At 39.9% G+C, this 18,097-nt stretch overlaps 1 protein-coding gene across 11 annotated transcripts in view; it reads right to left on the bottom strand.

The window, feature by feature from the left end:
- Window positions 1–18,097, bottom strand: part of LOC126336285 (thiamine transporter 1-like) — a 552,608-nt gene that overhangs the window by 454,626 nt on the left and 79,885 nt on the right. For 2 of the 11 annotated variants that reach the window (XM_049999808.1, XM_049999812.1), the window contains one exon: window positions 3,650–6,368. The exons of 2 other annotated variants lie outside the window; for them this stretch is intronic. Coding sequence is in view for 4 of the 9 variants with exons in the window: in XM_049999817.1 (XP_049855774.1) it covers window positions 1,389–1,435 (47 nt within the window). In the remaining 5 variants the exon portion in view is untranslated. Of the gene's footprint in view, window positions 1–1,388; window positions 1,722–3,224; window positions 3,387–3,433; window positions 3,599–3,649; window positions 6,369–13,838; window positions 13,855–18,097 lie in introns of those variants that run through there. 7 more of the 11 variants (XM_049999817.1, XM_049999818.1, XM_049999809.1 and 4 more) reach the window with 6 other exon arrangements.

Below are 18,097 nucleotides of genomic sequence, written 5' to 3'. Positions count from 1 at the left end.
ATACTAACTCCTTGGCTGGGCTTCCACGCCTGTTACATCTTCGTGCCTTTCCATCTTCCCAATACATGAACTGAGGCAGAATTCCATGGGAAGTGAGAGTAAGATTTTCAAAGCCATCTCTCCAACAATACTTGAGAAGATATTGTTGAATAAATATTTTAACTTTTATAGGTGTACTTTCCCAAAGCTAACAGATGGCACAGAAAGAAAATCTGAAAAATAAGCCGACAGCCTCATCTTTAGGTCAGTGTGACGCAAAATTTGTCAAACTGAGCTTCTCAATCACTCAGTCAATGTGTTGACCCCATCTTAACTCATTACCCAGCCAGATAATGGAATTTTACACTCAGTGTTTCGTTTAGTGTCTGCTTGTGGTGTTGGCAGACTATTTTTGCTTGCTTAAAACTGCACAATGCTTGTCAGATTGAAATATTTGGTGTGCACCATATAGACTCATTAAGCTTTCATTTGGATTCTGTCCGGTCAGCTTTGTTTCCAACAAGTGCGCAAAAGTTTGGATAACAAAATATAGTATATGTCACATTAATAATCTGGTTGCAAACTTTCTTACGAAATTGATTTTCATATCAATAATTATGCCCATAATATGCAATTTTGACTGTTATAGTATACATACATGTAAAAACTCTTAAGATAAATCCTTTTGATCACATTTACATTAACATGTACTCCACATTACGAAAATGATATAATGGACAATTTAAAAAACTGGAACAACTTTTGTTAATTGCGTCAAAAGGAAAATCCACTCGAGAAAACTAAGAAATTATCACACACTTGCTGGCCAATACTTTTTTTCAGGAGACAAAATTTCAGTACCGTAGATACATCTATATCCACATACATACTCCGTGGAGTGTACCTTGTACCACTACAAGTCATTGACACACAAAAGTACACAATACTACCCTAGTGTTAGGAGCTAATAGTTCCTCCCTCAGGTACGGGAGAGGGGGTAGTGGGAGGAGGTTACAGAAGAAGGGCAGGTCACCAGGATCCAAGTGTCACCTGCCCTTGTCCTCAATGCAAGTGTGTGTCTCCTCTGGGTGAGCGGCTCTTCCCCTGTAACATCTCCCTCCCTATCCCTCTCTCTTTCCAAAGGCAGGAACTATTAGCTTCTAATATCAGGATAGTGCCATGTACTTTTGTGTGTGCAAAACTGAAATTTTGCTCCTGAAGTGAAGTATTGCCGAGTAATGAAGTCTGGTAATTTTAAAACTTGTGATTGTGACGATATTCTCCCTCTCACTGTCTGCTCACAATTTCAAATAATGGAAATATTAAAAGAATAACGATTTGGATGGGTTGGTGAATATTGTAGTACAAAATAGGCACACAATTGTTTTCAATCTTCTACTTTTTCCTACCTGAAACCATTTCTGCTTGTGCAGGTCACTCGCCTTCTTTTTCCCATTATTTTAATGTGACTGAATCATTTTGGCCTTTTTCTATCTGCATTTTTACGGGATCACTCTAAAGCACGTTTCGTTTCTATCCTTGTGCTTTATTGTTCCACCCAGGATCCCTCATAGGGAGCACATCTCTGTCACTTGTATTGTACACTGATCCTTCTCCGACCTCAACTTTCTGATCCCTACATAATACATTTTATATATCATTGTCTTTACTTTCACTACTATCTTCCAGTTCCTAATTATGTCCAATAGCCTACTTTCTTGAGATGTGTGAACGCTCAGTGCTGAATAAACAGATCTCTCTCCTGATGACAGAAATATACTGATAAAAGACACCAGACAAGCTAAAGATGATAACTATACAACAGCATAAGCTTCCATTTTCAAAGCTTACCAAAAGGCACAAAGTGTAATTTCAAACAAATATTAATGATCCATCTGTGCAAAAAATAGTAAATAATAATCGTTTGCTAAATGTAAACTAGTGTGCAAATATTTTGTGTCCACTGAAAGCTAATTAAAAAATTTAACTTTATGAGTTTCGGCATCTCTGAAGTGTCACCTGCTAAATAATTTGCTAGTGTCATCCAGTTTGTTTCCATTTTTTGTATGGGCAACAGGAACTGTGTTACTGTAGTAAGGCCTAATAGAAAATTTTGACTTTAAATAATGAACAGTCAGAATGCAGTATAGCATATTAACTGGCGCATCATGCAGAGACCTGATTCACATTCTTCCATTGTATCCCTGCACTTTTTGTCTTTAATTTGCATTTCCTGCTCAGAATAAATTCAGTTACAGAGATGATACGATGCACATAACAGCAAGAGATATGGAAATAACTTACACACATTCTTTGTCTCAATATCTGACATTTTGAATGCAATGCTGTAGCCAGTTAAAACAGCACACAGAAATAAGGCAGATAAGTTCAAATACCAAGACCTCAAAACACGTCATTGGATAGTACTATAAATTACACGTCTTTTCTTGGACCTGGATACGCAGAGTTATTATTATTGCAAAAAGTAAAGTTTAGAGCAAATTGAACAGGAGAAAGACTACTTTTGATGATCCCAAAGTTCAGATTGGGAAGGAAATTTTAAGGTTGTCTTTCATGGTCCCATCCTAGCATCCGCTTTAAGAAAAATCGGAGAACTATGGAAATTCCAACTTCAGATGGGCATGATAGGATCTGAATTCCAGTCCTCTTCAATAAGAGTCTCTTGAGTTAACAAGCACACAATCTTAGTGTGTAGCAAGCTTAGGCTTCTACCTTCACTACATAAATTTTTTGTCAACGTTCATCCAACCAAGGAAGAGAACTTCCAAGAATGTGGAACCAACCAAAGTGAACATTAACAATAGAAATCGAAATCATGAAGGCTTAATCTGTCGACTGCATTAAGAATAAACCATCAATACACTGTTCAACTTTTTCAGATTATACCAGCTAAACATTACCTAAGAAAATGGTGGGAAAGCTGCTATTCGAATATAGCTACTGGCTTCTCAAATAGTATAAACGCTAGCGGTTTCTTACTTAACATTTATACATGTATTTTCAAGGTAAATAGACACTTGCACTTTTAACAAGACAGGTCTGTTTACAAAACCCTGCTGTTTGTCATACAAATTTACAATGAACGACGCTACTTGTTGTGTACGTAAGACGAAATTTTTAAACCCTTAATTTAGAATATCGAATTGCATGTAATTCTAGAAAAGTAGGCTTGTGCGACTATTCGTCACCTAACTGTAAAGAATGTGATAGTAATTGTACAGCACCTCAATGATGAAACACAACGGTCTTTTTTCCTGAACTCCAGAATGATGTACTGCCCTAGTTAAAGTTTTTAAGTAGAAAGGGTTCAAATAAGTCGCAAACATGTAACTGGTGGTCAATACTGCACAGATAATAGCTGGATGTGGGTTCCGATGTATCCCACAAAGTACGACTGAATGTTAAAAAAACGAAACTATGTATCAAGTCTTACGCTGTATAAAATGCGTATATCTTCGTAGGTCTTAGAATAATAACGCAATCGTAACGAACTATTAGAACACACTCCGGTTAAAGCAGATTCATGAAATGCGATCGTACATAGTGTACTTTATGGATATACCGATCAAATCTGCAGAGATTACAACAAAAGATCATTCTGAAAGACTGGCACTGCACTTCCTACATCAAGAAATACGAAAGTACTCACTAGCGTTTTGTATACGATCCAGAAGCCAGCGACACATAACCTTGTACTTAGGCAGTGTTCTTCGGTAAAAGAATAGTTCTCCTTTGGCACAAACAGTTCACTTTAAAGCACTGCATTACATGATCTATAAAGGCACAAGTGAATTAAACTACTTGGCATACTAGTTACTAAGATAAGTCACTGGACTGTACAAGCAGTCGACGCACAGCTTACAACTAAGATAAAGTAAAACCTGAATAAATACTTCATTTATAGAACTGAAATAATGTATATATTATTTAACTACGGTACGAGTGGGGAAAACGATCCATTTAATCACATCCAAGATGGTATTCTTTAAAACTTCATGAATGATTGTGTGGCTAAGGTTCCAGATCTCAAAGTTTGACTTCTTGTGAAATTCTTTGATATTTAATGTAACACGAAATAAACTCTTAGTGTTATGGTTACCGACAAAGAGATACATAATTTTTAAGTAATTTTATTTGGCATTTGCGTTACAATACAGCCATAGGGTCTACAGCACATTGCAAACACTTGGCGTAGCCAACGATGTGTCTGCGCACATATCACCGCGAACGAATCGTCGTTTGTGCTCTTCGACATTTAAATATGGATTTGCTGTGAAGGCGTAACCAAGGATGTGTCGACGCACATATCACCGCGAACTGATCGTCGCTTGTGCTCAGGATATTTGCGCAGATTTGAGTTGTGCAGAAACTCAGATGCTGGAGACAGTTTTCTAACTCTTTGGTGGAAATATGGAAGTTGGAGTTGCAGGTTTGAGTAACATAATGCTCGAATCTGTGTGCCAAGTCGCATCTATGTTGAAAACTTGTAACGTGCGGACAGGATATTGCCAAAAAAGTGGTACACGTGAAAGTTACCAGCTCTGTCCAGGCTAGTGTTTCTCGTTTGTGTGTGCATAGTGAATTTTAAAATAGCAGACACACGTTAGTGTTGTAGAGAGTTAATTCATGAATTTATAGAAATGAGTAGGAAAATTTAAGAGCAAGGAATACAGCAACCGAGATCAGAGGGCAGTAGTTTATAGTTATTAAACAGAAAAATCCCGAGCAGTTCACCCTACGACAAACAGTGAAACGGGAATGTATAAAAATAAAAAATCTCTGTAGACAGTTTACCGGAAAGAGCTAACCAAATAACGAAATCTGTTCGATCTGGCGCCAGGGAGGACGAAATACAGGGTGAATTATTAAAAACAGACAAAATGTAGGAAAAAAGGTCTTATGAACATGGTCGGGAAACCCATCGTTGCCACCGTAGACGGCGCTGATAAACGACAGTTCATCTGACCATGTGTTCCTTGTGTTCCATACTGTGTGATTGAGACACCGTGGTGTAAGGAGCAAAATGATCCGGTATTCATCGTGGGAACAAGTCGAGATGGTGTTTTTGTAAGGGCCAAGGAGAAGAGACAGTCGAGAGGCAGCACGGCTATAATAAAACAAATGCCCTCACCTACACTAACCACGTCACACAACTTTTCAAGCCTGTTTTGTGATCACGAGTCCTTTTAGACAGACGAACATGCATGGAGGTAGCGGATTGTGTGTAGACTAGATTTGGAGGACCGAGTTCTATAGGGTATTGAGACGACGCCTAATACAAGCTCCAGGCAAGTTGCCCGCCAACGTTGTGTTAACCAAAGTACGATTATGTGTATCCTGCATGATTACAGCTGCCATGGAGGCCACTTTGAACATTTGTTGTGATGTGGATGCGAAGCAGCTCTGTGCTGTGTTCCAGGACGATTTGTTGTCGTTGCATGTACACTGTCCATTTCTGAACACATGTTCATAGACCTGTTTTCCTCCATTTCCAGTCAGGAATCTGTCCCTGCAGAGTGTCGGATTTATTAAGGTTCGCCCTATATACAAAGAAGTATTATTGTATTTTATGAGCAACCAATAAATATGAGGCTCATCATGATTACAACTGAGGATAAAATTGGAGATACAGTGCCACAGGAGATTGACTACAAGATACTTTAAACGAATACACCATAAAGTGGGATTACTTTGCTCCCTTTTAAAAACGAAGTTAGACTGTTCTATGGCAATGTAAAAGCCATTTAGTAACATACCAAGATATCAAAGATTTATTTCTGGAATTTTATAATGTTTTAAAAATTGGAGAAAAGTTGCCCCTGGAGCACGCTCCATGTATTGTAAATACAGGTTAATAGCTAGCAACAATGTTACCTTCTTTAACATTAATTGTGTTACCTTATAGTAAACTAAAATTTAGTACTTTTTTGTATCAAAAGGACAAAAATAATGGAAGTTCAGGACAGTGTTAATCTCTTTATTCAAAATGCAAAAATAGTATCAAATGTGAATAAAATTTATCATCAAAGAAAAGTACAATGTTTGATTAGGTATGCTGATATGTCAAAATGTCAGTGACTATACTAGGAAAATATTTTGCACAAATTCATCACTTTCGACCAACTCTGTCACTGAGAAAATGTTGTTTTCATTTGACTAGTTTATTTCTGAGAAAGTACATCTTTATTTACAGGCCATTTCCATTTATCAAGAAATGGCAGATGGTGTTTATGGCTGCACAATTTTCGATAAATCTTTCAATAACATCAAGGAAATGGTTATTTTCATGCTGTGTAGCCACTAACACACTATCTGTTTGCTGGTTGGTTTCAGTTTTTCCCGTGGTTTTTATAGGCCCTCTTCATTCTCTGGAAAAGATTAACTTTATTAGAATCAAATATTACAATAATAAAACATAATATCTCCTTGGACATTACAGACATCACCCAAGGAACCACCACTCTTACACCATACATATACAGATTCTGAACTTTCAAGTTTACGACAAACATGACTTCTTAAAACCAAAGGCTCGTCACTAGACAGATGACTTCCTCCATAGGCTTTATTAGATTGATGTAAAATATTAAATGTCTTCCACGCAATTACATCACGAGTTGGAAAGTAATCGAGAGAAATCTTCGCAGCATCACTAGAACGAACGAAGGCAATAGTAATCCAACCATTACCAGTTCCTTGCACAGACATAGCCAAACTAAATCTTGAAACAAAACCCATCCACCTGTGGGCACCAGAAAGTATAGAAGCCTCGTCGGTAGCTTTTAGAGAAAGATGACACATGGCTGAAGATGACAGAATCTGCATGCATGGCACTATGGAGCCAGCTGTACAACTTATGGACGAGCTATGTTGCACTCGGACCTTTCACACAGTTGCCATCACCAAACCTGTGATAGATGTTGACTTCCTTTGAAAATTCGGTCTCTCACATGATTTCTATTATGGCGCTTTGTTCCATCATGCCATACAACAATCCATCTGAGGTCTTTTTGCCCTAACCTGACTGTGGGAAGTGAAACAATGTTCACACACATCTGCAACCTACGTCTCGACCTTGGCCGACAGCTATCCTGTTCTGTATGAGTGTGTTATGACCATACAAAACGTCAACACAAATCAAGAATGACTCCAAGAGACCTATGTTGATTCACAATGGCTACATAGTGCCATGAAGACCTGTGTCAGCAGATACATGAGACATCCTCACACATGCACGTGACCAGCTTCAATGAATGTCATATATTGCAGCAGCACCAACACATGTGGCCATGCCCCCACTGGATGGCCACATACCACAGCTACAGCTGTCCACACCACAAGACACAATGTGTCGTGCTGAAAACTAAACAGGTCACTGCAGCACTATCTGCCTTGCTACCTTCACTTCGACACTTGTGTTCTGACCCCTCACTTGACATACCATGTGTTATACTTTATTAATGGGCTGTTAGAAATGTCACATCAACATGAGCCCAGATCCACTCATTCTTCACAAGGCACAGTGCCTTGCACCAGCTCTTCTTCTGAAAGCTAAGACAGCAATCGTTGCCATGGGAATCGTCCACCCCTAGAACAGCACTTGTCTGTTGCCTGTAAAATTAGTACAAAAACAGATGGTTCCTTGAGACCATGCATGGACTACAGGTCTCTCAATTCTCACATTATTCGTGACATTTACTCATCCAAAATTTCAACATTTCACATATTCGCTCATGGGAGTTATGATCTTTTGTGTGATTGACTGCTGCAGAGCTTGTTATGAAATCTACATCTACCTCTACATAGATACTGCGCAAGCCACCATACAGTCCGTGGTGGGGGATACCGTATACCATGCATCCTGAGGACATGGTTGGTAAAACAGGCATTATTATGCCCTTTAGCCTATTTGAGTTCTTGGTAATGCCATATTGTCTGAAAAAACGCTGCACAGACATGACCGATTCTATTGAAGGAGTATTTCTCAAGATGAATTACTGTTTCGTGTACCATGACAATAATTAAATTTTTTCTATCGACTCCCAAAGTCATGAAAAACACTTAAAATTCTTTCTCACTGCCTTTCATGATACAGGCGTGACAGTCAACAAAGACAAATTGTAATTGCAGAAAAATGAAGCTGTATTCCAAATTTCTTGTGCTGGCGATTCCTTGAATACACTCTGAACACAGAGGAAATCAGATCAATTTCATTCTGAGCTGGTTTCATCCAACAGTTGCCACCACCACCATCTTACAACGATCTGCGCTGGTTCCTGGGTATCCTAAACTTCTACCGACAACACTTACCTCATGCAGCAGAAATTCAGGCCTCTGACTGAAACCCTGATGGGCCCTCCTACACAAGGGAAACGAAAACTTGCATGGTTCAAAATGGTTCAAACGGCTCTGAGCACTATAGGACTTAACATCTGAGGTCATCAGTCCCCTAGAACTTAGAACTACTTAAACCTAAATAACCTAAGGACATCACACGCACCCATGCCCGAGGCAGGGGATCGAACGTGCGACTGTAGCAGTTGTGCAGTTCCAGACTGAAGCGCCAAGAACCATTCGGTCACTACGTCCATCGAAAACGTGCATGGATTGCAGGCATGCAAACAGCATTCAACTGTTCTAAGCAATATCTTGTGACAGCAGTCTCACTGGAACTACCTATACCAGCTGCTCAAAAATAACTGTCACAACTGACGCTAGCTACTTCGCTGACAGAGTGGTCCTCCAGCAAGAAAGGCCAGGCGATTCAAGGTCATTCAGATTCTTCTCCAGGCAACTAACAGAAGGCTAAACAAAAGGATCAGTGTTCGACTGTGAATTACTGTTGATATACAAGGCTGTATGATACTTTTGAGAATATATCAGAGACCTCATTTTATTTACATTGACCACAAACCTCTAGCAGATGCTGTCAGACACCTAACAGCAATGGTCAACTCTGGCCGTTCCATGATCTTGACTTAAAGGGAGCTGGAATGCCCTATTCCGACAATGTTAAATTTAGTGACTTGGCTTCCCTGTATTTCAGGAACCACTGTAGCCATTGACATGAAACTTTTACAGGACATTAAACTGTATGTTCTGAGTCTACTGAACTACAACGGCATTTCAGCCACTGCTTTCGGAAAAACAATTTTCCACATGGTTAAAATTTTGTGTACTTTTTTGTACATTATCCTAAATAATTTTCATTGTACATTACATTATGTTCTCGTTTTACTTCGGTAGACTCAGGATTGGTATGTTATTACTCCCTGAAAATTTGAATACTCTCCTCGAGGTGGTTTCTCAGATTCAGGGAAAAATGCAACAGAAAATGTAAATTTTCAGGAATGGCTTCTTAAGTTTGAAACGACTGTTACTCAATTAATATATGCTTTTTTTTTTTACTTTTAGTCACTCATCAGCACCCTGCACCATATTGTATATCACCCTCTTGATCTTTTTCTAGTTTTTTTCTTCTTTCTGGATTCCCTAGTGGCCAACTGTGCTACATACTCTGGTTTATCAATGCGAATCTTGTCCATCCACTCAAGTTCTCTGATGCAGTTTGATCCAGAATTAATTCACATATGCTGTAGCACTTTCACTCTATCAATTTTGTCATCATTAAAAGCAATAAATCACTGACCCCTCCCCCCCACTTTAGTGTCTTCATTCCAACAATAGCATATTTTGGTGAGTCCCTATAAGATTATTGAATGGCTCATTGGGATTTTGAATCTGATCGTGCAGACACTTCTTCAGTAACTCAGGATTTGCCAGGTATCTGTAAATAGGCGTTATGATATCGATGTCTGGTGCTGGGATGGAATGTTTATGACTGTATGAACTGTTTGAGCACTGGGCATTGCGGTAATTTCACCATGAATCAGGTCCAGGAGGGCAAATGTGGTGTACTGGCTTTTCATCAGTTGACAGTCTGTGGAAGAATGTATCCCATACTACCTGCTGCATTATCAACAAATCCTCAGTATTATTTCTAATGGCCATCCCATAATACTGCTGTAGTTCATCAATCATTTTGTCTGTCAACCTGCCTCTTATGGTTTTATGATCAGAAAGTTTCTTGTGACTCAAACTTTGTTTCAACTTCCTCAACCTGGTGCCCATCCTCTTCTCCACATGACGAACACATTCCAGCTTTGTGATAATCTTCTCATCATAAGGCTTAAAGGCTATTACACTGTTATATGCTTTTGGGTCTCCATTACTTAAGAACTTAGTGCAACACACTCCCCTTTCATTCACAGATATACTAAAAATTTCAATAGCTGCAGAGGCCTCCATACCGCCACTTGTTCCTTCATAATTTCTGTTACAGATATGCCCTGCACATTCCCTGATTTACACTTATAACAATGATTGGTTAAAATCTGGAAATCTATTACCTTGCAAGTATCCACACTGGTCACAATAGCAACAGAATTCTTAGAATTGTAGCTGTGCTTCTGCCAAGTTCCATCAAAAGCTACTGGTATATCAGTCATACCATAATCTATTTCAGCTTCTTTTGCAGCACCCTTCATTGACTCACATATAACAGATTCCACAGCAGCTCCAATAAATCCTGCATACTTGTCGATTTTACAAGGTGGTCATGACATATTCATTGTGGCACACATTGTTTCTGCTGCAGTGTGTCCTTTTCCAATAGCTCTCAATCCATAAAACCACCTAAGATTTACTTTACACTTAGCAGAATTCCAAAATGAATGAGCATATTTACAACTGGCACAATGAACAATAAGTTTCCTGGCTACTCCATTTGATTACCTCACTGTCTTCATATAAATCAACTGGCCCTCCACATGTTTTGCAACACACACATTCACCTAACACCCCTGTTAGGATGTATAAATCTATCAGAATATAACATAACCTACCATTTACATCAGTTTTCTTTTGAGAAACTGTGTATCACAATGTTTTATTTTAATCTTCAGAGCACTGATGGGTGTTTCTCCAGATACTGATAAGTTTGCCTGTATTTCATTGTCTGTAACTTCACACACCACATCTTGAACACAGTGTTTCCCTTTATTCAAAAATCTATTACTATGAAACCCAGTATCTTAAAGACATTTCGTTTTGGTGTCATACATTACTTTTTGAGATATTTACCCATCTATTCGTCACTTTTCCTTGGAAAAACAATAGCACTTCGACATACAACGTGTGTTTATACTATGAAACGATATGATACTGCTTTTGACAGTGCTACCAATACAAAGACCGATGTGTCCAGGGGAGGCGTGGCTGACGTACTCATGTAGAAAGTCGATGGAGATAGACGTCCTGTCGCCTATGTCTCATGATGCCTTTCTGAGACTGTGAACAAATATTCCATCTATGAATTGGAAGCCTTGGCTGTCCTCATTGCTCAGGAGAAGTTTAAATTTTACCTGAAGCATCGAGAATTTTGTTTGGAAACATATCATCAGGCCTTGAGTTGAGTGCTGGCTCGCCCTAGAAAGACCAGACATATCGCGTGTTGGGCAGTGCAAATTTCAGCATTTCGGTTCCAGGTCAGCCACATACGTGGAGTCGATAACCAGGTCGCGGGAGCTCTCATCCGTGTGTTTAATCCAACTGAAAATTTTATAATGAGATAAAAATCTGAAAATGTGAAAATAATTCCGTTAGAACTCCTCTGAACTGTACAATATTCAACTGGCGCCTGGCACATGTGTAGGGCATTATGGCTGCCTACCTTTCTCGAGTGCAGATGATCACTGCCATTTTGGATTAAACCAGGGGACCCAAGAGCTCAAGCTTTACTCATGGACAATTCTTCCAACCTCAAAATCGAAAGACATTCGGCCCCTGTGTCTGGAGGTCATTGTCCTATGCTATATGTCACAACTCAAGATCTGACAGATCCTACCGAAATCTATGCAGTAAGCAATTTTCAATTGCTCCACAATCTTGTGCACCCAGTTGTTTGACTTTGTTTGGCTGGGTGTCAGATGTGACTGCCATATTTTGATGTGCATGTGCCTTGTTGTCAGTGAAATAAAGTGAAACAACACGCCCAGACGCTCCTTAGAAGTTTCGAAATACCATGCAGGCATTTCCATCATGTACATTTAGACCTTGTAGAAGCTTTTCGAGAGTCAGAAGACTACAAATACCTTCTCTGTGTGGTTGACTGTAGGGCAGAAGGGATTCCCCTGACTGATGTCAACATGGAATCCATGGCCAAGGCTTTCATAACAGCTTGGATATCGTGCATTAGTGACGTACTCTTTCTATGGGGTCAAAATATTCTCCCAACTCATCTTTTCATTTCTAACACAAGACTTTTCATATTCAACACAAAACCTTTACTACCCCATACGCTTCCGCGCCAAAAGTCACAAACCTGCCTCAAAGATAACAATAAGTACAAAGATGTTCACACTAGATATTGTATCGATTTCAACATCTCAAAATTTCGACATATATACTTATAAAAAATAAAACCAAATTTGAACAGTGTGAAAAATATGAGACATTACGTAGAAAAATGTTCATTAATCTACGGTATCGAAAAATAGGATTGGCGGGTGGTAATGGTTTTGCAAATAAAGTACGATTACAGATGTACATTAAGTGTTACATCATTAAGGATTATCACTCATTAAGAATTATAAGCACAAATTAAAGAAGATTCATTTAAAGCAATTAACATAATAGCAAATAATTAAGTCATGTCTCAGCAAATTTATCAAAACCAAATCTTTCAGTTCTACAACAATGTTGGATTGTGGAATACGCCGGATTACTGACACAGGAGGCTAAATTTTACCAAGCAGCAATTTCTCTAAACCTAGAACTATCTTAATAGCTTACAATACTTAGGTTATCCAGAACTGCTCTAATTCGCCTTTCTTGAGCATAACTGTGGAACAGATATTTAACCTCTTATTTCATTCTTCTGGAACACTGAGCGGCAATAGACACTCGGACAACTTGTACCCCAATGTGGCCAGGGAAAGAGGATGGCTCCACCAGTAGGAGGAAACATTTACCCGAACTGGAAAGGAAACTCGTCTAACACGAGGCACTAGGTTGGACGAAGACCAGTTGGCGATTTTTAATCATTAACCGAAGCTTGCTGGCCAGCGGACGAAAATTACAGAGGCAAAGGTAGCTTTGTTTGTGCTCACAAGAATTGATAACTTCTGCAAATGAGATTCCAGCAGAACTACCGCCGTAGTATCAATACAGGACTTCGGAGAAGAGGAGAGCAAGTCAAGAATGGTCTCTACCCAATAGGCCCAACATTCCAGATAGACCGAGCAACTGACATCAGTCGTGGCTAGGCGGATTACCAAATAGAAACTATAGCACTACCTTAAATATAATTAAATAGAGCACTTAAATGCCATGGGACTAAACTCCTTAACTCAAGAATATATACACAATAACGGCTAAAGTTAAATATGCCTACATACTAAACACAACAGATATTGGCGAACATTAACATAATCTCGCATATCAGACATCCATAAAATTAATTGGCTCTATCTCTCCGCCAGACAGTACAAGACTATTTAACATTTTACAACGTGCTTATCCAAACAGTGACCTACGCCGTCCACGGGAAAACAATGGTTTGCAGAAGGTCCACAGCCAAAAAATGTTTCTTTACAATGCGCGCCTTAAGTCAGTATGGCGTACAAATGCATGATCGTTTAAGGGGGCAGTAACACACATGCAAGGCAATTTCCGATCACAAACTCAAAGCAGAGAAATATTGCCACACAATTATTAATAGCTCACACAACACCAGGAGATTGGCCCCGCCATTGCACTAACTGGATGAAAAATCTTACTTTCAGTGACGACACCAGCATCCGGAGGTTATTTGCAGCTGCAGACGGACTTCATAGCTTCCTCGTGCCACGAACAGAAACCAAACGTCCAAAGATGTGCGGCCCCTTGTGTCCTGACGCCCCAGGTTTTCGGGCCCATCCACACTTAGCATAGATGGGCCGGGCGTCCCGCTACAGAACGCTCGTCGAGGGCCAAACACTGGACTCAGCTGCCTCGTCTGCCCCGGGCACGGCACACAGCTCCTCCTCCCATCGGGCGCGCTAGCAGCGCGCTCGCAGAGGCTCCACAATGCCCTCTAGGAAAGTGCACAAACTCCAAACAGGAATAAACCAAGGGAAAAACAGAAACCGTTGCAAACGATACGGTTCAGTTAGTAGCCCAGATACCACCACCATTGATCAGGAGCATCAGTTCGAATTGGCACTTTTCACTGTCCTCTGCAACTTTGGTTGCGTCTCCTACTATCATTTGATGGGGTACTATTCCAGAGTAATGATCTCACGGAACAATGGCACTGCATGATGAACAACTCTCATGTGCCACAAAGATGCGTGGAACGAGACCCTTCTGCGGGTGCTCTTCAGCGTCTGCATAAATTAGAACTTCCCAGGTTGGCGCATTGGATCAAAAACCACATTCGCAATTCACTGGTTCATCTCCATCAGCATACTTTGCTACAAAACCATCCACACATAAAAGACTTGTGCAATGCACATATTTGATGTTCTGTGGTGACACTGTGTGGTCAACACATACAGACCCAGATGTTACGACCAAGACGATTGTCACTATCCGTATTAGGACCTTCTGCCTACAGACAGCAGCAGAGTTCGTGGTGGTTTCTTCACAACTCCCACTGGCAGGTCAACTAACGATCACTCTGCCTGTTACCGTTGTGACAAGAGAAGGAACAGGAATTTGTATTTAAACATCTGCATACAGACCCATCTAATATATCTAACCAGGCCTGCGATGGTGTGTGATTGTGTTTCTCTTGGTTTGTACACAACAGCACTTGCAGACCAGGAGGAGGGACGGGGGAAAGTTAGCATACGAGGAAATCAGTCACGTCAGCAAGTTGTTGACGTATTTAATATACATGTGTTAGTACTGTCATACATATACAGCAAAAATGAACGAAACCATTTATGTTTGGTTTTAAATATCATTGTATCCAAATTAATAAGGCATTATCCAACGAGGGACGGTGTTAAGACAGAAGGATGACACTTTTGCAGTGTTTTTGGTGGACCTCATTAATCAGCGACATGAGTATTCGTTTGACTGAAGTTACACTTGATAGGATAGTAGATGAAGAAACGGTTTCATAGACAACAACGTGATCAGTTGTGTTCAAGATTGCAGTGCTATTGGCAGTGACGGAAATAGTAATCCTCAAAGAGAAGCTAAAATTCTGGTGAATGTGAAACCTCACCAGAAAAGAAATCGAAAAATATTTTGTTTTACAAAACGTTTTTGTTTTACGGAATTTTCGGAATAACGTCTTGAACCTATTTATGATGATTATCATATACCTCCATGTAAAGTTGCGACCTGCAGTTCATGACTGAAAAGACATTCATGTAAAAAAGCCCATCGAACATCAAAATAATAGTTGAACATGCCGAGAAAAAAACGTAATGAACATCCATTTAGATCAAACAAGGCAGTCAAAGAACTGGAGATAAAACAACACATTCTATCCCAGTTTGGCACAGCAATTAATGAAGGAAAATGTGCCCATTACTTGCACTGTAAATTCTGGGCAATGCAGAAAGTAAGAGAAATTGGGCACACATAGTTTAAATGTTCTATTGCTTTCGTAGTACGTTTCAAGCAGGAATGCAGAACATGTCTTAAACATATCACTGCTATCATGTCAGCCACAGACGTCCAGTAACACCCACATTTTTGCCAATCTGGGGCCTGGTTTGTCGAAGTAGTCCAGCAAACTGCAAGTTCACAGACACAGCCACACTGCATTAGGAATATTAATGAAAGTGGATTTAAGTAACTTCTTACGCGACAATATTTAAAAAAGTGGTCGAAATCAAGAGTTGACTTTGTCCAGTCTGCAAACAATACAACTCATAATTCTACAATAGATGTTGGACTTTCAGTGAGCGGACACCAAACAAAAATCTGTATGTTTGTCTTAAGGAAAAAGCTTTCTGCACAAAAGTTAAAAAATCTTTTGAAGACAATCTTCCATCAAACATACATTTGGATGCTAACATTGGTGAGAAAATGTCAAAGGACCATTTAAAATACTTTTTCGTGACTGTTGTTAATGAGAGTGTAGCAAAAAAATCCGAATTGCGTACTACTTTGTATTTCTTGGAGTGTTCTCAAGGACACAACAATAGTAAATGATTCAATTGTGAGAAGACAGTGAATGCATGATCATTCTGCCAAAAACATCAAAATACATACAGCCTATGGGTGTGTATTTCTTCTGGTAATCTAAAATATATGCCAAAAGTATAACAGACTCTCTAAGGACCCTCTGAAATGACTTTGACTCTACATCAGGAAATAAAAGTTTCATACTGAAAATGCATTCTATTATTCATAAGTAGCTGTCTGCTCCAGTGTATCAGCCTATGCTTCAATATACCTGGCTTTCAGATGGGTACTATAGTCCAACACAAGAATGGGGTTGAAGTGACATTTAATTTTATAGCTCAAGACTGTGGTTCTGAGGATTCTCTAGATATTGACCATCTGCCAACTGGTATGCTGCTGATTACTACATAATGACTAACTGACACCACTCGTTTGAGATGGAGAGTCTCGGTGGGATGGTCAGCACGGGCACAATACAAGGAATCAGTGCGCATAGTTCTTCGAAACTGAACACTTAGACATTTGCTACTGTGTCACTTTGAAAGATAAGATTAAATGTAGAGGCAGCTGTTTGGAAATCCTTCACAACGTTGCAAACTCTTCTAGTTTACATATGTTGCGATGTCTTCCGCGTTTTTTTCAGTAAGAAATACTGGCTCTGTTTTTTATCTCAAACATCCTGTGTGCTGTGGGAGCAGCAAAGTTTAATGTGCAATGTCCACATTTCTGTGAGAGCCAATGGATTGAAACACATTAATGTCAGTTTAGCACCTGACACAGGCCCCAAAGTCATGGCAGAAAAACAAAATGTATGGAGGCGTACAAAGCTGCAGTCGTACACTGCTCAGATGTGTTACAGTAGAAAAACAATATATCAAACTGCTTATGAAAGGCTAACACAGGGACCTTCTCTTGAGGATGACGGTCTGTGGGATACGGACTCCCTATAGTACAGGCGAAGAAACTTTGTGTTGGTCAGTGCAAGTGACCTCGATCACTGCCTGCCTACTCCAGTAGACCAGTGCTGTACCTGCATGTTTTATAGTATTCGCTACGTACGCTCATTGTCAGCATGCAGACGGTATTTGTTTTCGATATATCAGAAGTGAGGGACGAGGTTATGTCTTATTGAGTTCTCTGCCGGGTGGCGTTAGTGAAGCTTGTATAGTTCGTATTTTTTCTTCGTTGGATTGTACAAAATAACAAGGATAGAGATTATGTTTATGTGACAGACGTGAACGCGCCCTGAGGGATGCAGATCTCCTTCAGACCCCTGTACATGTATATAGTTCGGAAACGCACTGCAATGCATAAGCAAAATCCTCGCCCTTCTTCCAGTTCCTGTATGATGGGGGTCTTCTTATAAGAAACAGTACCATAACTGCCTGCATTGTCTTTCCTACCAACTCATGTTGCGTGAGAAAGCTTCGTTCGGCACTAGTCCTACATACTGCACATGGTTGGCATAGCTGTGCTAACATGTTGCCATTACCACAAAGTGATTAAAACACAGTCCTGTCACGTCAAATTAGCTCATCCTGTTCCTCCGAGAGATTCAGAAGATGGCAGACATAGCACTATCCGACTTCTGGTCAGTTCCGACTTACATTAGAAGGATTACATGAACAAAACTGCAGGGAGAGCAGGGCAGAGACTGAGGAACTTGCAGAGGGACTCTCTAACACGATGTTGGAGTTCTGCCATATGAGGTCCTTAGCAGATAGGTTCGAAGAGGCGATTCATTTGGAGATATGAGAGTGCCACGAATATGATCCACCAGTGGCTGTATTCATTTAAAGATATCTGCAAAGCCAGTTTTGCCTGTTAACACACACTCTGTGACCACCCTTTTATATTTGATGTCATGGGTATTTGTGTGGAAGAGCACTTCATTCAGAAGCAATACCATACC

The sequence above is a fragment of the Schistocerca gregaria genome, chromosome 2 (assembly GCF_023897955.1).
Source record: "Schistocerca gregaria isolate iqSchGreg1 chromosome 2, iqSchGreg1.2, whole genome shotgun sequence".
Taxonomy (NCBI): domain Eukaryota; kingdom Metazoa; phylum Arthropoda; class Insecta; order Orthoptera; family Acrididae; genus Schistocerca; species Schistocerca gregaria.
Note: the sequence above shows the minus strand (reverse complement) of the source record. Positions and strands in the feature narration are given on the sequence as shown.